The following is a 25,484-nucleotide window of genomic DNA, read 5'->3' on the forward strand; positions in this document are numbered from 1 at the left end:
CACAAAAGACGAGAGAGCTAGATAAAGAGAGCTACCTTTCGCGATGCCATTAATATAAGAGATCGAATTAAGAAGTTAGTTGGCTGCTGCGGCTGCGTGACCCGACAAAGAATATATATACTTTATGGGGTCGGAAACGCTTCCTTCTGCCTGTTACATACTTTCCGACGAATCTAGTATACCCTTTTACTCTACGAGTAACGGGTATAATTATATAATAAAATACGTGTAAATGCTAAAGGGTATAAAAAAGGAGACTATGTAATGGTGAAGAATTTTGACTCGACTGTTGGGACTTCTAGGAAACTGATTCCCAAACATAAGGGACCATATGTGATTGCAAAAGCGCAATGACAGGTTTTTATTAAAAGACGTCGAAGGGTTTCAATTAGCACGAAGTCCTTATCTAGGTGTTTGGAGTGCGCAAAATTGGGGCGGTGCGGCTTGATCGATGAAATAATTGAAGCCCCAAGATCGAATGGTACGCATAAAAATACGCGGGTACTTTTGGGGTTTTTACGCGACGTGCGTAGGTGTTTATTCGTACACTTTGAAACATGAACTGCTTAAGCCTAACTTAACTTAAGCGCTCCAGAGCAGAGCGAAGACTTAAGGGAGAGATGGAGAGGGAGAGCGGACGGCAGTGCGAGCGCGCGAGATGTAGACATCTGGATAAAACTGCCGCTCGACACTGCCTCCTGAAATTAAACGCCCTTTTGACGTAAACATTCTCCCCCCCCCTTGCGAGGACACCCGTAGCAAGAACCTCAGGATAGTAGGTTCAGGAATATGTTGGAAGTATAGATCGGTCGTCCGTATGTAGGAGAGTGTGGTGGGCCTTTCCACACTTGTGGCAGTAATGACCACTGCGGCAGGAGTCCTTGGAATGATTGTGAGCCAAGCAATTGGAGCAGTACTTCTGGATATGTACTTCCTGAAGCCGATTCTGGGGGCTTAGCCGTAGAAAGTGGTGGCACTTCCGTAGAGGATGGATCTTTTGGCAGACTCGGCATTGGTAGGATTTAATACCTCGAGTACGTCTGCCATCCAAGGCGGGGTATGGAACTCAATATTCGGATGGAGTATTCTTAGGAGGAACTTTTTGTACGGAAACTTGCGTTGAATAGGACGAAATGATGTGTGGAACTGAGGCGGATACTGGCCTTGGAGGGTCGGATGGAATCGTCGGAGTAGTAGGACCGCTGTTTCGATGCAGCAATGTGTGATGCCGATCTTGGCAAGTGAGACAGTTGTGAGCGCTTGTGCAATCCCGGAATTGATGGCTACTTGCAAAGCAATTGGAGCACAACTGCTTCCTTTGGATATAGGCTAAGCGATCTTCTACCGTCATCTGTAGGAAGCGTGGACATATACGCACGGGGTGGTTCTTCTTCGAACACAGATCGCAGCCTTTGGTTATCGGAACTAACCTTGTGTTGAAGGAATTTATTTTTGGAAATTCTGCCTCTCGATTTGTGTCTTTGGACTGGACGTGGTGGAAATTGGAAGATCGGAAGCTACCGACGGCCTCAAGAGTTAGATGGCGCTCCGTCAAATATGCATCAAGCTCAAGCCACGTAGGAATTTCGGCTTTATTTTGGATGGATTGCTCCCATAATGAGAGGGTGAGCTTTGGTAGTTTTGTCGAGCACATATAAACCAGGATAGGGTCCCAATTCTCAATATTAACACCGGAAAATTTTAAGGAAGTTAAGCAACCTTGAAAAGTGCGTTGAAGTTCCTTTAAGGCTGCTCCCGACTCCTGTGCTATGGATTGCACATTGAAAAGTGTTTTCAGGTGACTGTTCACCTGCAATCGTTTATTTTCGAAACGCTCAGTTAGGTTATTCCAGGCTGAGCGAAAGCCATCATTGGTGAGTGGGGATCTCGAAACTATGGAGTGAGCTTCGCCACTTGTTTTTGAGTTTAAATGGAATAATTTTTCAACGGGCGTTAGACTCGGATTGTCTATGTATATTGCCGTGAAAAGGTCCCGGAAAGTCGGCCAGCGAAGATAATCGCCAGAGAAAACCCCTGTGTCTATAGGAGGGAGCCGACAGCCATAAGACGTGGAATTTTGGGACGGAGTTACTGGAGCTTGAGGTATTTGGGAGGAGCCCTTTTGGATTTGTTCCATCAGCTGCGCGGCAAATATTTCGTAAGTGGAGTACGTTTGGTAATACTTGGACTTTAGTATGGATTTTGTGTCTGCGGCGCTCTCGCCTGCAGCTATAATGCAGTCGGAGCATATGTCGTATGCTGCCTTTACCGTTTGCCACAAGGAATTGAGATGATCGCGACGGATTTTATAGGCGGATAACGTTGGTGTAGGAGCACCTGGAGCGTTCACAGTGGCCTCAAAGTGGATCAGACAGTCAGCTGTGGCCATAAATCGGGTTAAAGCGGATTTTACTGATGTTGCCATGACGTTAAATAATTTAGAATTTTAATTCTGATGTAAGGAAACGGATTGGAATCAAATTGGAATTTAGGAACCAATTAAGATTGTAAATATATACGGTCACACTGTCGGATAGGCAATAAATATTTAATATATCGGATGGTCGGACTTATGTAAGGAATTAAGGACTTTAATATTGTTTGTTTGAAAGGAACACTTTTTGTGAGCTCTTGACCCACTGTGCACTGGCGATATACGTATGTATGTACACTGTACATATGTACATATGTAGGGTGCGAATAGCGGAATAACGTTGCGGGAATTGGAAAGACTTCGCTTATGTTTGTATGTCGGTGCGTTTGTTTGTCACCTGCACAACTAAATTGCAAACGATTTGCTGGAGTAAATTTGTGGATATTGTCACTTTGTTTTTAATTTTAGAAATAGTTTAGCCGTATTTGTAGGTCGAGAAAAGTAGTTGGAGTGGACTGTATTAAATTGTTTTTGTAAATATACACATGCAGCTGGAACACAGTAAAAAATAAAGAGTGCAAATCTTAAGGGAAAATTTTATGACCGGGAATTTTTTACTGCGGCTGAGTTATATTTTACACACGATTGGAATTGAAAATATATTTGACAAATATTTTCGTTGAATAGTAGCACTGAAATATTTACTGGAATTGTTTCAAGTGTGCAACTGTGGGCAAAGGAAACTGGAATATTGTCGGGCACAAGTAACGGAATTGAAATACATATATTAAATGCCGTTGCTTCGGATTAATCTCTTTTGGATTTAGACAATATATCATACAGAAAGTTAGTCGAAATAGGGTTCGAAAAACTGGCTGTATGACCGGCAATTATAGTAAGCAGAACTTATCTGGAGTGTTTCAAGCCTGCTGGGACAAAATCAAAGAAAACTCCAGGAGAGGAAAGTCCAAAGATTTTGAAATCCGGCTCGAACTGGACCAAAATGCTGGGGCGGTGCGGCTTGATCGATGAAATAATTGAAGCCCCAAGATCGAATGGTACGCATAAAAATACGCGGGTACTTTTGGGGTTTTTACGCGACGTGCGTAGGTGTTTATTCGTACACTTTGAAACATGAACTGCTTAAGCCTAACTTAACTTAAGCGCTCCAGAGCAGAGCGGAGACTTAAGGGAGAGATGGAGAGGGAGAGCGGACGGCAGTGCGAGCGCGCGAGATGTAGACATCTGGATAAAACTGCCGCTCGACACTGCCTCCTGAAATTAAACGCCCTTTTGACGTAAACAAAGACATTGGATAAAGAATAAAAATAAAAGTAAAAAACAAAAATAAAAATGTAAAGTATAACAAGAAAATTAAACTTATGTAACCATATATTATAAAGATATAATAAGCATAACTTCTAAATCAATATATCTTGATCAGGTGGTCAACCAGTCAGGATGAGTGTCTTGTATACAATTAAGTGTAACCCTGCTATATATAGATATATTTAAGTATAACTCTTTGTTGTAAATGTATATCGACAAGTATTTGAATGTAACGGCTAGCTGTTTAGTAATCGTTAGCATCTAAAAGTATCTCCTGTTGTAAAGTGGCCAACCTGGCAACTCTGCTAAAATGGTATCGATATTGATCGCAACCAACTTCACGTAATCGAATGTAAAACCGGCCAATTGCGAACAAGAAGTGAAGGAGAACAGTTCAGTTAATAAAGTGTTTAATAAGTATTGCAGTTTGTACTACTATATTATTTACATTTAGTAGATACCTTAGTTTTAAGAAAACAATACTTCAATAAAAAATAGTCAATTTGTGTATTTTTCAAAGTAATAAACACGACTCAAAGTTAACCTCACAAATTTGCATATGCACGCGAATAACAACATGATTACTTTGAAAGCTCACAATTGATCACAACAGCAATTTGAAAGCTTTTAAAAAGCTTTTGTGAGCTTAATAGAATGTTACCATTGGAATAAAACAAAATTTAACCAAATATTGAACAATTTTATTTTGACTTTTATTCCGCTAGATGGCTCATTGGGGCCACTGTGAAGCGTAGTGAAATGAATAGGCACTATTGTGGGCCGACAGTGACGCCAGATCAGCTAAGAGTTGTACTAGTCGAAAAATCTTATTCTTTGTAGAGTGACCTAAGTTTTCATAGTTCACCCGCAATGCATGTAGCATGTCTTACTGTCAAGCAGCTGGGTTTGTTTTGTTGCAACTTTAAAAAGACGAATTTGATGGTGCACGAAGAAATACAAATAAATGGCGTGTTCAAAGGATGATTATACCCGTTACTTGTAAAGTAAAGAGGTATACTAGATTCGTCGGAGAGTATGTAACAGGTAGACGTAAAGTATATATATTCTTGATCAGGATCACTAGCCGAGTCGATCTAGCCATGTCAGTATGTCCGTATGAACGCTGTGATCTCGGAAACTATAAAAGGTGCAATACTTGGATTAGGCATGCAGATTCTAGAGGTTCCTCCGCAGCGCAAGTTTGTTTCACAAACCGCCCAAAACTGTGGCGCATACAGTTTTAATGCAAGAATAAAAAATTTAACTGAAATGTATTTTTCTCATCAATACCTACCCCTCAGTTCTGCAGTAGGGACGGAGTGATCTTTTTTTTTTGTCTAAAACGCTATGCCGTTGTTGGCGTCAGCAGAGAAGTCGGTGCAGCGTAAAAGACTGCCGTTTAAAACGGTCGTACAACAAAGAGAAACAGATATTCGGAGACTTCCCTCTCTTTCTTTGCCTTATAGCCTGCCTGCACTCCTCGCTCGCAGAGACAAATTTTGGCCGGTCCGTTATTTTTTTGCGTCTTCCTTATGTTTGGCTAGCGACTAACATTTCGGCGGAAAAAATTTCGTGGAGCAGCGACATGTGAATGCCCTAATATTTTAGAATCATTATTGTAATTCGAAAAAATCACCTAATATTGTTTTATAAAAGTAAATTATTTGATTATAGTAAAATTATCTACATTTAATTTTCTTATAAAGGTATATTTACGTATAATTTTTAATATAAGTTTAGAAATTTAGTCCTTTAAAATGTATTTAAATATTTTAAACAATTTCATATTAACATTTAAAAAAAAATCATATTGTATTTATTTTAACTCAAGGAGTAAATATTACATAGTAGGATATTTTTCGCTTAGAAAGGGTATAGGTGCAGTGGCACGCTCCAAAAGCGACAAAAAGAAATCAAGTAAGGGGGTGAGAAGAAGACTTGGTGCATTCTGTTTAAGTTATTGAAAACAAAGCAAGCCATTTCAAAGGCGTGTTTAATGGGCGCCGTTACCCGAAAGTGGATGATGAAATGTTTTGTGCCAATAAAAATCCCGCAAAGGGTTGTACACAGCTCTAAAAGGTAAATATACAAATAATCAAGTAAAACGCATTTTTAAACATATCCCCATACATATTTTCAGGAGCGTTGGCCAAGGACTCCCAGGACCTGACAAATGTTTAAGGAAACTATCAAAGATAGAGAATTGAATTTATGTAAGCTGGTAGATTGGACTTAGGTAAGCAGTCCTTCAGTCACGCTGCGTTCTTAAGGGGGTATTCTAGTCTAGAAATTTGAAAAAATCGAAATTTTTTTTTTTCATAATTTGATAGTTTAGATATTTAAAAATATCTCCCTAAACGGATTATTCAAAATTCAAATTATTTTTAAAATTATGGCTGATTAAGAGAATGTAAGTTATACGTGCTATTTTATCAGTTAAACTGCCTGAAATTTAACGTAAAACTTTAAACGCGTTTTTCTCCAAACTACTTTTTCTGATACGGTAGCCATAATATTTCAAGTTCTAATCAGCCGATTTACTTAAAATTTGGCATGAATATTCTTTCAATATCTCTCTATCGCATGAACCAACAAAAAATTGGAATTTAAAATTTGTAATATTTTTAAAAAATTCGATAAAATTACAAAATTAGTAAAAAAAATCGACCTTTTTTTGAGTGGCCGCCATTTTATGAAAACAATTTTTTTTTTTAGTTTGGCTGGTTCATGACATAGCGACATTCGTACTGACTAAGAATCTTTTTTTTTTTTTTTCAAATGACCACAAGGGTAGAAATCATGGCGACGAGGACACGGCCTTTTTTTTTCCCCCTCTACTTCAAGGACGCATAACTCGATGAAAAAAAAATATTTTTTTTTTAAATTTTATTTTATGTACTCTTCTAAGTTAAATAAACAAATTATAAAAAACCCGACAGTAAAAATATCAATTGTTTAGTTTAAATTAATTGTTAAAAAAGGCTCGAAACTAGAGCCTCTAGACTAGAATACCCCCTTAAATGACATTCGATAGTCTATCACTATCAGCCGAATGAAGATACAGAGAAGGAGTGCAAAAAGTCGTTCGTCGTAAAGTTATAACTTCAGTCGGAAAATCAGTTTAAAAGTCGCGTTAATCAATATCAAAACTTATATAACTCTTATATGTACAAACTATTATATTCCCAAACTTTTTATTAATAAACTACAGATAATATCCAATTATGTTACATGTATTAGTCTCGTCAATACCTATCGACTGGCCCAAAAAAAGTTTGCGACGCCTACCGTCTACCGTATATATTGAGATCGCGGGTTGGTGGCGCATTTCAATCTCGCTTTGCTACTTGCATGTCTCAATTTCCCTTTTGTCCCTTTAGCTGAGCAACGGGTAACTGATAGTCGAGGTACTCGACTATAACGTTCTTTGTGTTCAATGTAAATTATATTTTATTTAATTTGACAATATCTATTGTCTTTCCAAAAATGGTTTAAGTCTAATATTAAAAACACTTTTATCACTTCATATTCGTGATTCACCAGGCTAATCACCAGTGACAGATGGTGTAGCACCAGTGACGTGCTCGAGAAATTCAATATAGACATTTGTATGAGAAGACCCGCCCTGTATTACCATGACACCTTCTTATAACATTTTTTCCAAGACACTTGTTATATAACATATGCCGTATTACGTATACGTATACGTATGTGCGTGAGAACAAAATTTGATCCGGCCGTTCGAGCCATCGATTAATAATATAAAAAATAAATAAACATTTTTAATACATTTTAATTATGTATTACATTTATTTTACAGGACAAACACATGACACCGCTGCGACTAAGAACCATTGGGACCATCATTATACCCATTACTTGTAGAGTAAAAGGGTATACTAGATTCGTCGGAAAGTATGTAACAGGCAGAAGGAAGGGTTTCCGACCCCATAAAGTACATATATTCTCGATCAGGATCACTAGCCGAGTCGATCTAGCCATGTCCGTCAGTCCGTCCGTCCGGATAAACACTGAGATCTCGGAAACTATAAGAGTTAGGCTATTGAGATTTGGGATGCAGATTCCTGAGCTTCCTACGCAGCGCAAGTTTGTTTCAGTAGACTGTTACGCCCACTCTAACGCCCACAAACCGCCCAAAACTGTGGCTCCTACAGTTTTCATGCTAGATAGAAAATTTTAACTGAAATGTAATGTTCTCATCAATACCTATCGATTGACCCAAAAAAAAGTTTGCCACGCCCACTTTAACGCCCACAAACCGCAAAACCCTGTGACGCCCACAATTTTCATGCTAGATAAAAATTTTTAACTGAAATGTATTGAAATTTGCCACGCCCACTCTAACGCCCATAACGCTTAAATCTGTATACCGCCGGTAGGTGGCGCATTTTAATCTCGCTTTGCTGCTTGCATATCTCCATTTAGCTGAGTAACGGGTATCTGATAGTCGAGGTACTCGACTATAGCGTTCTCCCTTGTTTTAAATATGTCTATGTAAAGATTAACAACTTTAAGATTAAAATGGGCTTCACTTTTTGAGACAAAATCTTTAAACATGCTATGCACATCCGACTTATGTTTTATTAGGTAAGTGACACAATAATGAGTAAATTGATCCACCAAAATTACATAGTAATTTTTATCATCAATAGTTGTTGGTGCTATCGGACCACAGACATTAGAAAGAATAACAAAAAAAGGTTTATTTATATGCTCTTTATTTTTAAATTGTTCAAATCGCAATCTGGCTTGTTTTCCATTCAAACAAGCTTCGCAAATATTTTCGGTAGGATTAAGGAAACTATTATCACTAAATAAATTCTTTCTTTTTATTTCTAACATTTTTGCTTTACTTATACGCCCCAGTCTCTCATGCCATAATTTATATAAATCTTTATTTTTTGTATCTACTTTATATGCTTTAAATTCAATAACTGGAACATTGTACGCACCTGAGTTTTCAGCAATAGTTCTTCCACTTTTCGTCAATTTCACGCCCTTTTCGTCAAACATGACAGTAACTCCAGCCACTTGTAGCCTTTTTACGGAAATCAGATTTTCTGCAATTCATTTCCAAGCGGACGACCCCACGCTTTGTTACAAAATATACTCCCCATGCTTGGCTACAGCAATCATTATGGGAGTTTCCAGGTCAGCATAGTCCACAAATAATGACTTATCGTTTATGAGGTGGTCGGTAGCATCCGAGTCAAGAACAAAATTCAAGTTCCCGTTTAAATTATTATTATTTTGATTCACACTCTCAAGCATGAATGCGAAGCCTGGCTTGGTTGTTGCAGTATGCACTTGTTTAATATTTTCATTATTTATTTGTTTTTTATAACCGTAACAATATATGGTTTTTGAGTATTATTATTTCTGTTATAATTTTTAACATAAAATTTATATTTGTTATTGTTTTTAAAATTTGCTTTATAGTTATTGTTAAAATTATTTTTAGCCTCAGCCTGCATAACTTTTTTACTTGTATCGTTATTAGCATTTTAAATTTTTTTTCATGGTCTAGTAAGCGATTCTTGACAAAAGCTAGCGTTATATTTTCCTCTGAAAGTGTCTCTATCACCCCGTCATAAGATGCTGGCAATGTAAGCAGCAAGTGCGAAATTCTGTCCATTTCGTCTAATTTACAACCCGACGCCTACAGTTCGCCAACCAGTTAATCAAAAACAAAAAAACGAGTAACTAATGCCATTTCACTCTTAAGCTTTAGCGACAACAACCGTTTGCGTACAGATAACTGTGAAGCAAGACTTTTCCGGTGATACACGGAATCTAGACTTCTGAGAACTTCGCGAGCTGTGTTGTTGCTTGTTGCAAAACTCAAGAGGGAGTCACTCAAATGTTCTATCAGTGTACTTTTAGCACTCCTCTCTGCCTTAATCCAATTTTCATCCAAGTCGTCAGAAATTTCACTATCAATCACTTTCAATATATCTTGTTCAGCAAGAAGTGCTCTAATTCTAAGTTTCCATACAGAATATTTCTCGCCGAGAAACGTTTTAATGTTTCGCTTTGACTTGTCCATTTTGTACATACATATGTACGTGTTATGCTAATTCTTAGAAATAAAATAAAAATTTGTATGCACTTTTAATTTCTTAACGAACGTGGCCTGGGCCCATAACCTGTTGAAATATACCACTCAACTGTTCAGTCCTTTATCAGTTTAAATAAGAACACCAATATTAGATGGATATGTTTTATGATCGTTGTTTTAATTATTAATTTATATTTTTTGTTTTCTGCACACAACCAGCCACTTGTACACGAGGATCAGAAAGAGAAGAATAAACAGAAAGTGTGCCCGAATATTCAAAAGTACCCTTCAGTTCCAAAAAAAAAGTTTCACTTGTGAATCACCTTGTGAATCCCGTGGGACATGTCCTCTTGCACAAGTGAAGAACAAGTGACGCTCCATATAGAAAATTGTATGGGATGTCCGCATTTTCACAAGTGAAAATTCAAATGAAAATTTTTCGAAGTCCCACGTGATTTCACTTGTTCCTTATACTCATTTTTCGTATGGCCTGTCACGTGCCGGTGACACGTCCAAAGTGAAATCACTTGTGAAAATCAAATTTTTTCCATGAGTTTTCACTTATGAAATCACTTGCAAGTGACACGTCCCAAGTGAAATCACTTGTGAAAATCAGAATTTTTCCCATGAGTTTTTACTTATAGAATTTAAAATACATAAATTTGTATATACTTTTAAATATATTTTAATTAAATAATGTTATTTAGGTTTTCTGTTAAGGGACAATTATTGTTAGTAAGCCTAATTTTATGTTACGTTAATTTGCTTTTTACATTGGTCATCGCCTTCCTTAAACCTTTGTCCGGGTCCTCCGAATCCTTGGCCAACGCTCCTGATAAAAAATTATGGTCATATGCTTAAAAAATGCGTTTTATTTGTTTATTTGCATATTTACCTATTAGAGCTGTGTTTCACCCTTTGCAGGATTTTTATTGGCGCAAAACATTTCATCATCAACTTTCGGCTAACGGAACCCATTGAATACCTTAATACTTTAAACTAAGATCAAGGCACAACATCTTCAACTTAATGTAACACTTACCTGACTTTATTATTTTCACTTTAAAAAACGAAAGAAGTAAATCTGCTGCGCACAATTTAAATGGCTTGCTTCCCTTTCAATAACTCAAACAGAATGAATGATTTCTCTAGTTTTCTCTTCGCAGTAGGCGCGTGCCACTGCACCTATACCCTTTCTAAAGCGAAAAATATCCGACTACATAACTTTTACTTTTTTTAGTAAAAAATATAAAAAGGAATTCTTCAACAATGGTACTATTAAAATGTTTTAAATATTTCAATAAATTTTAACGAACTAACTTTCTATAACTTAACTAAAAAATTATATTGTAATATTAATGTATAATACGTAACCATAACATTAAAAGTAAATTCAATTTACTTAACTTTACTATAATCAAATAATTTACTTTTATAAAACAATATTACTTGTTTTTTTTCGATATACAATAATGCTCCTAAAATATTAGGGCACTCACATGTCGCTGCGCCACGAAAATTTTTCCGCCGAAACATTAGTCGCTAGCCGGACATAACGGAGAGACTCAAAAGAAATAACGGACCTGCCGAAATTTGTCTCTGAGAGCGCCGAGTGCAGGCAGATTATAAGACAAAGAAAGAGAGGGAAGCTCCGAATATCTGCCTCTCTTTGTTGCACGATCGTTTTCGTAGGCAGTCTTCTACACTGCGCCGACTTCTCTGCTGACGTCAACAGCGGCACAGCGTTTTAGGCACAAAAAAAAACAAAAAAGCTTTTTGCCTTGAGCCATGTCACCGCGTCCCTAATGCAGAACTGAAGGGTAGGAATATCTATAATGTTAATTTTTGTAATGTACATAACAGTAGGGATGGCGTATAAACTGTTATGTTCAACAGATAGTTAAAGGTAATATTTGATAATACGGATTGTGTTGAAGTAAATATATAGTTCTCATGGTACCAGTAATACTGCCAGTGGTGGACAAAGTGGTGATTGCACCTGTCAACTTGATGACCCAAGATATAGTAATGCTATGCCAATCAGTCCAAAACGCGGTAAGGGACGACCAAAGAAAGTCGAATACCTCGATTATTAGATACCCGTTACTCAGCTAAATGGAAATGGCGATATGCAAGCAGCAAAGCCAGATTGAAATGCGCCACCTACCAGCGATCTCAATATATGGTTATGTGGGCGGTAAACAGATTTAAGCATTATTGGGCGTTAGAGTGGGCGTGGCAAATTGACTTGAAAGTCAATCGATAGGTATTAACGAGACTAATACATTTCAGTTAAAATTTTTTCCTAGCGTGAAAATTGTGGGCGGCACAGGCTTGGGCGGTTTGTGGCCGTTAGAGTGGGTGTGGAATATTCGCGTAACAAACTTGCGCTGCAATTCTCTATCTTTGATAGTTTCCGAGATATCCGCGTTCATATTTACGATTTTTTGAAGTTTGTGGGCGTTAAAGTGGGCGTGCAAACTTTTTTTTGGGTCAATCGATAGGTGTGGATTAGAACAATAAATTTCAGTTAAAATTTTTATTCTAGCATCAAAACTGTAGGAGCCACAGTTTTGGGCGGTTTGTGGGCGTTGGAGTGGGCGTGGCACATTGCTGAAACAAACTTGCGCTGCGTAAGAAGCTCAGGAATCTGCACGCCAAGTCTCAATAGCCTAGCTCCCATAGTTTCCGAGATCTCAGCGTTCATCCGGACAGACAGACGGACAGACGGACAGACGGACATGGCTAGATCGACTCGGCTAGTGATCTTGATCAAGAATATATATACTTTATGGGGTCGGAAACGCTTCCTTCTGCCTGTTACATACTTTCCGACGAATCTAGTATACCCTTTTACTCTACGAGTAACGGGTATAAATATCGGTTTTAACATTTTCGTGCATATCAAATTGATGCCGTATGTCACGGTCGAATTGATACTGGATTTCATCAAATTGACCATCATATCATATCAATTTTTCTTTTTATGCAGTTATCCTGACGAAGAATATATAAACTTTACTTTACATAAACGGTTCCTTCTGCCTGTTACATACTTTTTGAAACAAAAGTTTATCTTTGAATTATGTTGCACGCTTATAATATTTTTTTACATTTTGTTTTTTGTTCAAAGTGTTGTGAGGCCCATAAAAATGTCGATTTGTTTGTTACGGGATGCGTGGTGTATCTTTCGTGTTCCTGGAATCCGCGCCACACTTTCTTCTTTTATTTTGTAGTTGCTATTAAAATTCTTCCACTTTTTTGGCACCAATGAAGATGAGTAGTATTTCATGTACATTTTCTTGAACATATTGAACAAATTCAAAAGGACTCTATAATATTTGACTTTGCGACTGCGTAACATGCCAGACTTCGCCATCAACAATTAGTTGGCTTTTTCGACACCAACTATTAGCTTTCCAAAAAAATAGTGACCAATTGTTTTTAGTATTATATATAAATTACGGAAGCGACGAACTTTAGATTTTCTTTAAAAATGATAGTGCCATATTTATTTCTGAAAAAATAATAATTCCTACTAATTTTGCTTTAGGAATAAAAGCAGGTTTTTACATATGTGTCGCGAATTGCACGAGTTAGAAGTCAAAACAAGGAAGATCGCTATAGTCGAGTGCCCGACTGTCAGATACCCGTTACTCAGCTAAAGGGACCAAAAGGAGACTGGGATATACAAGCAGCAAAGCGAGAATGTAGTGTTCCACTTACCAGCGTTCATACGGACAGGCGAACACGGCTATATCGACTTGGCTAGGCATCCTGATCAAGAATGTACATATATACTTGATGGGGTCGCGTACGCTTCCTTCTACCGGTTACACACTTTCCGATAAATCTAGTATACCCTTTTACTCCACGAGTATCGGGTAATTTATCATTATTTAAGAAGTTTTAAATTTTTTCTGATAGTATAGTATAAACTATAATAGTAGTAAACTATAGTAGTAAACTATAATGTAAGATGGGTGGTTGAGTCTTGAGACATCCACAGAAGGCATAGCAATTAAAAGAAAACACAACAAAAAGTTGGTAGATACAGAGTGTGTTGCTCGATTTTGTATAGCTTCGTGTTAAAACTTATATGGAAGGTACATTAAGGAAGGTACGGAAAGGTACGCGCCGTTTTTAAAGAAGATACACTAGATCTCTAGAGGGGGAAACCAAAAATTTGAACTTGTAACGCCATCAGATGAAGAAGTTATGAATTAATTTAGTATTTGACAATACGGATTGTGTTGAAGTGAATATATAGTCTTCATGGTGCCAGTAATACTGCCATTGGTGATTGCACCTGTCAACGAGATCTCGATGACCCAAGATGTAGTAAAACTAAGCCAAGCGGTCCAATACGCAGTCGAAATCGACCAAAAAAAAGTTGACCGTCGAATTTCAGGGAATAATCAAATGCTATTGATCAATAAAGAAAAAAATAAATTGACATAAATGGGGGTTTAAAAAAAATATATATATATTCCATTTGACATAAACAGATTAATTTCCAAAGAGTCCAATTAAATTAAAAAAAATATATTTCATATATACAATTTTTATACCAATACTGGGGCAAGGATAGTTAAAAAAGTATTTATACATTTTGCAACATTTCTAGAAGACTTTGCAACTGACTTCAAAGTGGTGTAGGAAAAGTTATAAGTTATACCCAAAAGATCATGCTTTCCAATGATACCACATTAATAGTAATGACTTTTTATTTATAGATGCAATGTCTAACCAATGCTTTTCTAACTATCCTTAGGAGTAAGAACCCCTACTCTTCCTTTTTTAATTTACTAAATATAGATTGTAATGCTATTTTAAGCCCAAATAAAATATTTCCGCCAACCTTAAATTGGTCTTTTTGATGTATACAATTTTCTCCACCATTTTTAAGCAATTTTAGTGTTATTTTCCGAATCCTACTATTTATGGCTTATCTTAACTTATGCTTACCCAGCGGATCGACGCGAAAATTAATTTCACTATCTGAGGTGGCCACGGTGATGATGAACAGGAAGGAGAGCACCAGGCTCCTGGCTTTCGGGTAATCCATTCTTTGGCAGGGGCGAGCAATTTATGGTCAGTAGATTGACTGTCGGCGTAGCAGTTGCCTCTGTCGGCTTCGTTAGTCAGACGCATTACAATCCCAGCTTCTTTAACGAAATTTCTAACGATGCCACTCAAATTTCGATCCAATTACTATTACTAATATTAATTTTCTTAACTGACCAAAGGACGATTGCATATTTTCTTTTTGTTTTGTAGCTCAAATAAAACCATTTTCTAAGTTAATCCATTTTACGGTAATGTTATTGACGCACCGTTTCGCAAAGGCCACAACCTATGACACGGTTTCCCTTGCACCGCCAGCCGTCAACCCATCAGCTAGCGCATACAAATTCATATGCACGCACATGCAAATTAGCACCGGCTGGCTACATATCGCAATGTCAATATCACCATCGTACATTTAAAGCAAAATGCTTAATGGATGTCAGCCACTTTCTGGTTTTAAACTTTTCAAAAATGTTGATTTTTGGAAAACTGACTTTTAAACAAGGAAGAATGCTATAGTCGTTTACCTCGACTATCAGATGCCCATTACTCAGCTAAAGGGACAAAAGGGAGATGGAGAAATGCAAGCAGCAAAGTGAGATTCTAATGCGCCACCTACCCGCGACCTCAAATTATGGTTGTGTGGGCGGCAGAAAGATTTAATCGTTGGGTCATTCGATACGTATTGACGAGACTAGTACATTTCAGTTAAAAATTTTTTCGGGCATGAAAATTTTGGGCGCAGAACTGGGACGGCACTTGTTTACATTAAAGTCGACACTGCAATTGTAACATTGCATTAAGAAATGCACAACGATAGAACTTTATCTTATTGTTTAATACAATTATTTCCAACAGGACGTTTTTATTAATGATAAATAATAAGGGATCATATATGATAACTTTTATCTGTTTTCTGTAGGCTTTAAAGATTTTCAACCAACTAAGCAATCTCAAATTAAGAACCGCTCTGGACAGACGATTATCCATTTCCAAAAGTTTGGCTATTGAAAATGACAGTGGCTCTGCTCGCACACATTATACGAGAACCTCATTTGGGAATGCATCTCAAGTGGTAACCTCGTTTGCTGACAGAACTCGCGGCAAAATTGAAAACAAGAGGCTCAAGGGATAGTGCCGAGGTATGGACACAAAGAAACAGGCCACTTTTTGGTATTACTAGGTTTATTAAAGAGCGTATGTTCGTGGACGTATACCCTCCGATGAACATTACATTTCTCGTTTCCGTACTAAGTTTTTTTGATTTTTAGATTCAGCTTTGAATTTATCATGTCTTTGCGACGAAAATAACGAGAAGTTTCAGAACTTTTATGGGTGCTTAATGCTCCTTAAAATGTTTTACTTTTCAAAGATTGTAAAAACACACACGCACTTAAACAAACATATTGTTTTCAGCATACAAAAATTTGGCGCAATAAGACGTTCTCGTCTGTTCCGATACGCTATCGCTCGCAGGTACATAGATTCGGCCTGTGTAACACGTCCGCGCTGCTGGATGTCCACGAAGAACTGAATGAGGACTCTGCACAGAACTAAGACAGTCGTCGGATTCGAACGACATCGAGCTTTCGACGCAATGCTGTTGACGGAGGAATTCTCTCGCCGAGAGTTGTGGCCCGGGAATTTTACTCTTTGCAAGGTTGACCAGCGCATGTCGCCATCGACGAAGAGTGCCGGACCAATGTTTAAGAAGACACACCACCAGCCGTAATTGCAAGAGCTGTAAAAGTGTGTCAGGGAGGCCGCCGCATTCCTGTCTCCATTCTTGCTTTTAGTCCTACAAACGATGGGCTGTGGGGTAAAGAGAGTCTGTGCATATATTAAATTGTAACGTTTAGAGTCAACTTAACAAATCGCTTAGGTATCTCTTCGTATCGAATGCGGCTGATATTGATATTAGTAATTACAGATTTTCTCATTTCGGACTTGATTTATATTTTTGGGACCATGAGAATATTATAAAAGTTATATTGGTAGTAAAGGGATGTATGGGGTAAGGTAGTCGTTTTTCTTGATTTTTTAGATTTTGAATGGTATATTAATCAATTTAGGTACATTTCTACATTTAGATCATTTTGTTCTCATTCTGAGGACATCACAACTAGTGTTCGTATAACATCTTTTTAGTGTATTTTAAAATCTTCTAAATTGTTCTTAAGAAGAATAAGAAAAGAAGAAGTAAAAAATTCAACTTCTTTTTTGGCTTCCCTATTGTTAAAAAAACAAACAAAAAATATAAGTATTTTAAAGCGTTCGTTCAAGCAGATAAGATGCTCAGTGTACAATTTTCTATCGTGTCTACCGGTTTTCAGGGCGTCATATCGAGGAAAATTCGATTGAATCAAAAAACATAACTTCCACCCTTATAGAAAACCTAAGTTAAACAAGAAAGAACGCTATAGTCGAGTACCTCGACTCTCAGATACCCGTTACTCAGCTAAAGGGACCAAAGGGAAATGGAGATACGCAAGCAGCAAAGCGATATTGAAATGAGCCATTTACCCGCGATCTCAATATATGGCTATGTAGGCGGTAGACAGATTTAGGCGTCATGGGCGTTATCAAAACGCTGCTGAAACAAACTTGCGCTGCGCAAGAAGCTCAGGAATCTGCATGCCAAGTCCCAGTAGCCTAGCTATTATAGTTTCCGAGATGTCAGCGTTCATCCGGACAGACGGACAAACCGATTCCTGAGCTTCTTGCGCAGCGCAAGAAGTGGGCGTGCCACGCCCAGCGCAGCGCAAGTGGGCGTGCTACGCCCACTCTAAATCCCACAAGCCGCTAGATGATGCTAGAATAAAAATTCTAACTGAAATGTATTGTCCAGTAATACCTATCGATTGACTAAAAATCAGTTTGGCACGCCCACTGTAACACCCACAAAACGCCTAAGCCTGTGGCGCCCACAATTTTCCTGCTAGTATGTAGCTGGTGGATTGGACATAGGTGGGCAGTCCTTGTCACGCTGCTTTCTTAAATGACACTCGATAGTCCATCACTATCAGCTTAATTAAGATACAGAGAAGTTGTGAAAAAAGTCGTTCGTCGTAAAGGTATAATTTCAGTCCCAAAGTCGCGTTAATCAATATCAAAACTTATGTCACTCTTACTATTATACCTCTAAACTTTATTAATAAACTACAGATAATATAAAATTATCTTACATGGGGGCTCAACCGTCGTGCATGTGAAAAATCTGTTGGTGTATTTGACAATTGAATTTGACATTGCAAAAAAGTTGGCAAAAATGATTCATTCCGCCATAAAGAACAAAAAATGCAATCGAGGTGGAAAACAAAAAAAACAGAAAAAGAATCCAGAAGATTCCCAAAATGCAGCAGCAGTGGTAAATATGAATCATACTTTCTTTATGCCGGTTGACGTGGAGAGAAGGGAAATAATATCGAGGAGCAAGTTAAGTTCGCTAGTAGTAGTGATTTAACACACGAAGCTGAATTTCAACAGGAGCTAAAATACAACAATAATCGCGAAGAAGTCTACACTAACAACAACGAGTTGAGCGAAGCTGAAGCATAAATATGTGAACGCTCGTATGAAAATGAAGGGAACTCCAATGTTATTCCTGGAGTCCACCACTGTTTCGGACTATGATACCCTATGCCAAGTACTTTTGGACGAATTTGATAAGACGCTGACCAGTGCTAAAGTACACAGGCAGCTTCAAGAGAAAGAAAATCGACAACGAGAATTTTCACGAATATGTTTTGCATATGCGTAAGATAGCAGCCCGTGGAATTGTGGAGGATGAGTCGGTGTTCCGATATATCGCAGATTAATTTAAGCTCCGTGACGATCTCGAGTACCCTCTATACAGTGCGACAACTTTCAAGGAGCAGTGAATCAGAACGACCTTGGTAAGGCAGAAAAACCAGTAAAGCGTTTCGATCAGAAATAAAACCAGAGCCAGAGGTATTGCTTCAATCAGCGATTCGAGGGAGAAAGTACTAGCGATCAACAAAAAGAGCGTGGCATGCCTAGTAGGCACTGGAGCTGATAACCTACATACAAGGATAAGTTCTCTGAAATTCCCCTGCAGAAAAGTTTTGCAAAACTGTTCGGACTCGGAAACATTGATACTCGGTGCTGGGTGCACCGAATATCGACGTGGAAGAAGATGGAATGCAAACTCTACATAGGTTTGTCATCGTTCCCGACAACAAAATTAATGTGAACATCGACTTCTTAAAAAAGTTTACTGTTGTGCTGGAGAATGGAAAATAGGCTTTCAGACGAGGAGACGACACCGTTGCCGAGAATGACCATAATATCTACAATATGGTGAGTCATGAATAATTACACCAACATAGCTTTTAGAGAACATCCAAGCCGATCTTCCGCAGCAGAAAGAGAAACAGTTCGCTTACAGATGAAGGAATGGCTGCAGCTGGGAATTGTAAGAGAGTCATGTTTAGATGTTGCTAGTAAAGTTATGCTAGCCAAGAAGAAGGATAAGACATACTGACTGTGCATAGATTACCGTATATTAAACAGTAAGGTTCTTAAAAATTAATTCCCAGTTCAACTCATAGACGAAGTGATTGATAAGATGCAAAATGCGAAATATTTTTCAGTCTTCGATCTGAAAAATAGATTTTTCCATGTCGAAATTGATGAGGCCAGCCGAAAATACACTGCATTCAACAGAGATCCATTCGGGTATTGCAATTCTCCCGAAGTTTTTGTCACTTATTTCTTTGAACAGCTGATAAATGCAGGTATTTTGGAAATGTACATCGATGACATTGTTGTTTTTGGGCAAACAGCCGATGAATGTCTAAGCAACATGGAACGCGTCTTGAAGCAGGCCCAGCAGAACGGTCTTGACATAAAGTGGTCAAAATGCCACTTTCTATAACAGCATATCAATTTTCTTGGGTACGAAAGGCCAGGAAAAGAGAAAATCGAGGAAGTCAAAAACTTTCCTATGCCAGTCAACATCAGAGGTATACAGCCGTTCCTCGGTCTAACAGGGCATTTTCGCAAGTTTGTTAAGGATTACGCCTTTATTTCTAACGCAGCTGCTAGAAAAGGATGCTGTTTTCAAAATAAAAGGAGAACAGAAACAAGCCGTTGATCGATTAAAGGCAGCACTTATGGAGGAGCCAGTCCTGAAGGATCGGAGTCAAGACGCCAAAACTCAATTACACGTTGAGGCTTCAAGACATGGCAGGATTTTCACATTTCCCACCTTGAGAAGAAAGTAAAGCAGACTATTTCCAACTATATCAAATGCACCACACATAATCAGAAATTCGGGAAGCAGGACTACTTCTTGCACGCTATAAACAAAGGAGATACACCCCTTCCAACGCTTCATGTGGATCATCTGGGCTTATTAGACATGACATCAAAAAGCTTCCGCTACATATTTGCAATTGCGGATGGATTTAATAAATACACTTGGTTGTTTCCCACTAAGTCAACGAACGCAGACAAGAATAACTTTGACAAGAAGAGAAAAGGACAGTTGTGTGATCTGGTTGCCATCAAGGTGACGCAGTTTATAACCGGCAAAAAGTTAGCCAACAAATATGTGGGACCAGATGAAGGCATACAGGTTAAGCGCAAAGGCAGGTATGATGTAAAGAAAGCAGCCGATTTTGAGGGTCCACTACAGACGACTAACAGCGCTGACTTCATGAAGCTGTGGCCCTATGGTAGCAACGAGGAGGAAGATGAAAACCTTTCAACTGAGAGGACGTGGCATCTGGGACAGATGTTTCAGTTGAATAGTCGCGTTAGTTTATATCAAAACTTATGTAACTCTTATATGTACAAACTATATTATTCCTAACCTTTATAAGCTACAGATAATATCCAATTGTCTTACATGTCTCGTCAAAACCTATCGATTGACTTAAAAATCGCCCATAACGTATAAATCTGACTACCGCCCACATAGCCATATATTGAGATCTCGCATCATAAAAGCTTGTATATATCTGTCTGTCGCCACAATACCATATATATATATAAATCGCGAGTAGGTGAGGCCAAAAGTTTGCAAATCGAGTGCAAATTGTAGGATATATGGCAATTCACTGAAATAAACCCCAATTCATCATACTTCAGCAATGCTACAAAAATGATTTTTAAGGGAAGTAGCCTGCTTTTGCGATTTGGTTTTTCGAGAAATGATTTAAAAAGGTTTATTTTTTTTAATCGTTAACCGTAGAGTAAAAGGGTGTACTAATTTCGTGGAAAAGTATGTAACAGCTAGAAGAAAGCGTTCCCGACTCCATGAAGTGTATATATTCCTGATCAGGATCACTAGTCGAGTCGATATAGCCATGTCCGTCTGTCCGTATGAACGCTGAAATCTTGGAAACTATAAAAGGTAGACTATTGGGATAAAGCGTGCACATTCTTGGACTTCCTGCGGTGCACACAACCGTTCAATATTTTGTAAAAATTTGTTTAACATTTTGTTGTTATTATTAACACCCATCTGCTTGCCAAAAAATATACAAATCAGAACATTTATTAAAATGTTATAACCAAATAATAATCAATAATTAGCAAATTCAATCGAGATACGGTCGAGCCTTCCACTAAAATTCGAAATCTTCGTGGTGGCTATCGAAACCAGGGATGAATTACCATCGGTTAAAACGCTCTGCATTAAGCTTATAGAACAAGGCGAATGAAGAGGGCACACTGTGTATGGTCCCCTTGAAGAATGTGTTTCATGTTCCAAAAATGCATGGAAATTTTAAGTCGCTTGGCAGTGCGGTGAAAAACAGATGCATGGTGAATCCAGGTCTGCAAAATGCAAAGGTCCTGCAAAACGGTCCTACTCACCTAGATTCACTTTTAGAGCTGATACATGCAGATGTATGTGGACCGTTTCCCACACAATCGCTGATGGGATCAAAGTATTTCCTGACGTTCATCGATGACAAATCCAGGAGGATTTTTGTTTATATTTTTTGCAAGAAAAATGAAGTGCTATCAAAGTTCAAGGAGTTTAAGAATCTGCTTAAACGGAAGACAGATAGAAAGCTGAAATTCCTTCCCACGGACGACGGGGAGAATTCGTCAACAAAGAGTTCGATGACTTTCTTCGTCATTATGGTATCGCTAGGCAGCTTATTGAAGATTACACGCCACACGTTTCTAAAAGGGCTAATAGGACGTTAGTGGAAGTGTCTAGATGCCTCTTTGTGCAGTCAGGACTATGCGAATCCTTATGGACTGAGGCTAATAACACAGCTGTTTATTTACTAAATCGTATACAAACGTGGACTGGTAAGAAACCTTGTATAAGACATGTAAAGGTTTTAGGTTCTATTGCGGTTGCTCTGGACGAAGGTCCACGAAATGTAAGGAAGTTTTAACCAAGGCAAGGAGTATAGTATGGTTGGATGCTCAGTGGCTGCCAAAGGCTATGTCTATACAACTTAACTACGTGACTAATAATTTAAAAAGACAGGTCCTTTTTGATGAAAATCATTATGCAGTAGATGATAATAAAGAACATATTGATTTTTTCCAGAAGCTCATTAAGATTGACGGTCAATATTCAAGCGAAACTGGTGGAGCTGATAGGAACAAAATCATGGGGGTTGCAAAGCTTATGGAAGAAAAGGATAATAAAGATAAAAAAGGATATACCTGTAGGGCCTGGTCGGCCGAAGCTCATCCGGACCCAAAGAGCAGCATAACATACTAGGTGACTTAGTGTCAGAAGATGTCCCGATACCAGCAACATTTAAAAAGGCTAGGAGGAGTCCGTGTTCATTCGAATGGCGTGATGCAATGCAAAGATAATACGATTCTTTTTTCGCAAACCAGATCTGGCATATGGAAGATTTACAAGAAAATCATCGTGCGATCGTATGCAAATGGGTATTCAACGTTAACCGCGACAAGTATGGCCAAATAGAACGGCTCAAGGCATACCCTTACAACCAAAGTGGAAGTGGAAGCCTCTCGCTAATCCTCGTGTATGTTGATGATATGCCCATCAGTAAAAAGGGAATTTGCTCAGGATCAAATCGAGTATCTCAAAGTCTTTCGAATATTTGGACAAAGGCTCACTAAACATTTTTTTTTTTGGCGTTTAGATAGAGCGTGATGCAGAGCTAGGAGCAATTTCCCTGGGCCATTCGGTGTATATGAAGGATTTACTGGAAGCAAATGACATTGAAAATTCAGACAGTCGACCACACGAGTAGATACAGGTTTCCAGGTAGCTTGCACACGCGATCAGTGCAAAAAGATTGATCCAACCCAATATCAATCTGCTGTTGGCTAGGTAATGTGGCTTTCACATACCACTAGATTTTTTGTAGGTCAATCGATTGGTCTTGACGAGACAAATACATTTCATTTTTGTTCCTGCTTGAAAATTGTGGGTGGCACATGTAACAAACTTGCGCTGCGTACGAAGCCCACGAATCTACATGCCAAATCCCAATTTACCAGCTTTTATACTCGTGGTTTCCGAGATCACAGCGTTCATACGGACGGACACACAGACGGATAGACGGGCATGGCTAGATCGACTCGGCTATTGATCCTTATCAATATATATACGTTATGGGGTTGGAAAAGCTGCCTACTACTAGTTACATACACTAGTCGGCATTAGTATTTTGACGAAACAAAAGAAATATATACTTAAATCGGACTATTTAACTTACTTCACGTACATTTAGGCATCAAAGGAAAAGTCATTTATAAATCGATTGAATGATACAAAACTTTTCTTAACACGTTTAGCACTTATTGAAAATGTCGAATTTTTGTAAAAGTCTACTTTATGAACTTTGTTCTTCGGCTGAAAACAAAAATGTTTTGATGATTAGTTTTCCGGAACAAAATTTATAGTAACTGCAAATAGAATTTTTAAAAATTTCTTTCTTATATATTTTTTTAATGTTTTTAAATGAGACGATCTCAGTCAAAAAACAAGAAAGGAAGTTAACTTCGCCAAGCTGAAACTTGTATACCCTTGCAGTTATAATTATTAAATTTAAAAATACAAATAATGATATTCCCAATTATATAAGATAATATTTTAGAAAACACCGAAGCTATAATATGTTTCATATTATTTTCCCACCAATTTTCCGATCGTTCATCGTCCGATTTTGATAAAATTAAATGCGAAATTCAGAACTAACTAAAAAATTTGATTTTCAAGCGTAAGGGGTTATATGTTAAAAAACACCGAATCTATATTTTGTTTCATATTATTTTTCCACCAATTTTCCGATCGTTCCTATGGCAGCTATATGATAAGACGTCCATATATGATTAAAATTAAATTTAAAATTCAGAACTAACTAAAAAATTTTATATCCAAGCGTAGGAGTTTATATGTTAATAAACACCAAAGAAATAATTTTTTAAAATGTTTTTTTCATATTATTCCAATGGGAGCGATAAGATATAGTTGTCCGATCCGGCTGGTTCCGACTTATATACTACCTGCAAAGTATATAAAACTTTTGGGAAAGTTTCAGCCTGATAGCTTTAAAACTGAGAGACTAGTTTACGTTGCAAACTTCTGACTGAAATCATTATACCCTCTGTAAGGGTATACAAAAGTGGCTCTAGTAATTTATATTAAGCATTTTCAAAAAATCATAAAAAATTATTTTTCCTGTTTCTATTTGTTTTGTAGTCACCTACAACTTTTGAAAATGGAAAAAAAACGATGAATTACTCCAAGAGCTTTATGATGTAACTCCGTTGAAATGTTACCAAAAAAAATATTAAATTAAAAAATATTTGTTTTTCGGTAGCCTTGTTACTATTGTTTTAAAAATAAAAATGTTATTGGTCAAAGTAATTCTTTCATTTAAAAATAAATAGAGGCCGCCACAATAATACCAGATATTCACCTTTTTCGAAAATCCCCTGTGAATGACAAATAGTGGTTCTTCAAATAGCATCCCTACATCATATTGAGAGTCGAGGTAAAGTTCGAAATACCAGCTTACTGTCTTTCCGTTTGGTGGGCCCTAGTGACCTCTAACTGTCCCGTTTATTGGTTGAGCCGTCAAAAATTCTCCCTCAGAACAAGCAGAATTCTTCGCAAGAAGGCAAAAGGCGAAGTGTAAAACATAGTGATCGCAATAAACTCTTAAAAAACCAGAGGCTCATATCGTTGGCAGGCATGTAGTTCAAATTTATAGCGGGGATATAAAGCCATCCAAATAAAACCATAAAAACACCCATGTAAAAGTTTAAGAATCAACAAACAAACTTAAACAATCAATTCAGAACCTTGAACAAGTTAAAACTGTAAATTTAATTAAAATGTTAAATACGTAATACCTAACACTTGCCATAACAACAAGCCAGCCGATGGGTTATTGAATGGAGATCAACGGACAAAACAATAATGTTATTTACAACTTCATCGAGCAACTTGAGTGGGTGATGTGTTATAACAAATAAAAGCTAACGGAGACAGCAGCCAATTAAAAATTAAGTACTGACATAAAAAGTAAAAGAAGCACAACAATATTATTCATTGTGACGTTTCCGAAACCATGCAGAAAGATAAAAGATATACGTAAATGTAATCTTCGATCGCCAGCTTGCCTACGGGTATTGCCTAACATGTACAGCTATTGT

General features: G+C 37.7%; 1 protein-coding gene and 1 long non-coding RNA gene across 10 annotated transcripts in view; both read right to left on the reverse strand.

Annotated features, from left to right (window-relative positions):
- The window catches only part of LOC139352897 (uncharacterized), a 208,582-nt gene that overhangs the window by 144,669 nt on the left and 38,429 nt on the right, over positions 1–25,484 (reverse strand). Inside the window, exons 1-2 of one of the 9 annotated variants that reach the window (XM_070995568.1) lie at positions 16,274–16,645; positions 14,751–14,950 (exon numbers count right to left, since the gene is read on the reverse strand). The exons of 4 other annotated variants lie outside the window; for them this stretch is intronic. In XM_070995568.1, coding sequence (XP_070851669.1) covers positions 14,751–14,850 — 100 coding nt within the window. In that variant the 5' untranslated portion in view covers positions 14,851–14,950; positions 16,274–16,645. Of the gene's footprint in view, positions 1–14,750; positions 16,051–16,086; positions 16,646–25,484 lie in introns of those variants that run through there. 4 more of the 9 variants (XM_070995565.1, XM_070995567.1, XM_070995566.1 and 1 more) reach the window with 4 other exon arrangements.
- On the reverse strand, positions 10,444–11,049 carry LOC139353129 (uncharacterized). The gene is made up of 3 exons (XR_011604284.1): positions 10,825–11,049; positions 10,678–10,767; positions 10,444–10,614 (listed from the first exon to the last, which is right to left on the reverse strand). It is a non-coding gene; the product is annotated as an uncharacterized lncRNA (long non-coding RNA).

The sequence above is a fragment of the Drosophila suzukii genome, chromosome 3 (assembly GCF_043229965.1).
Source record: "Drosophila suzukii chromosome 3, CBGP_Dsuzu_IsoJpt1.0, whole genome shotgun sequence".
Taxonomy (NCBI): domain Eukaryota; kingdom Metazoa; phylum Arthropoda; class Insecta; order Diptera; family Drosophilidae; genus Drosophila; species Drosophila suzukii.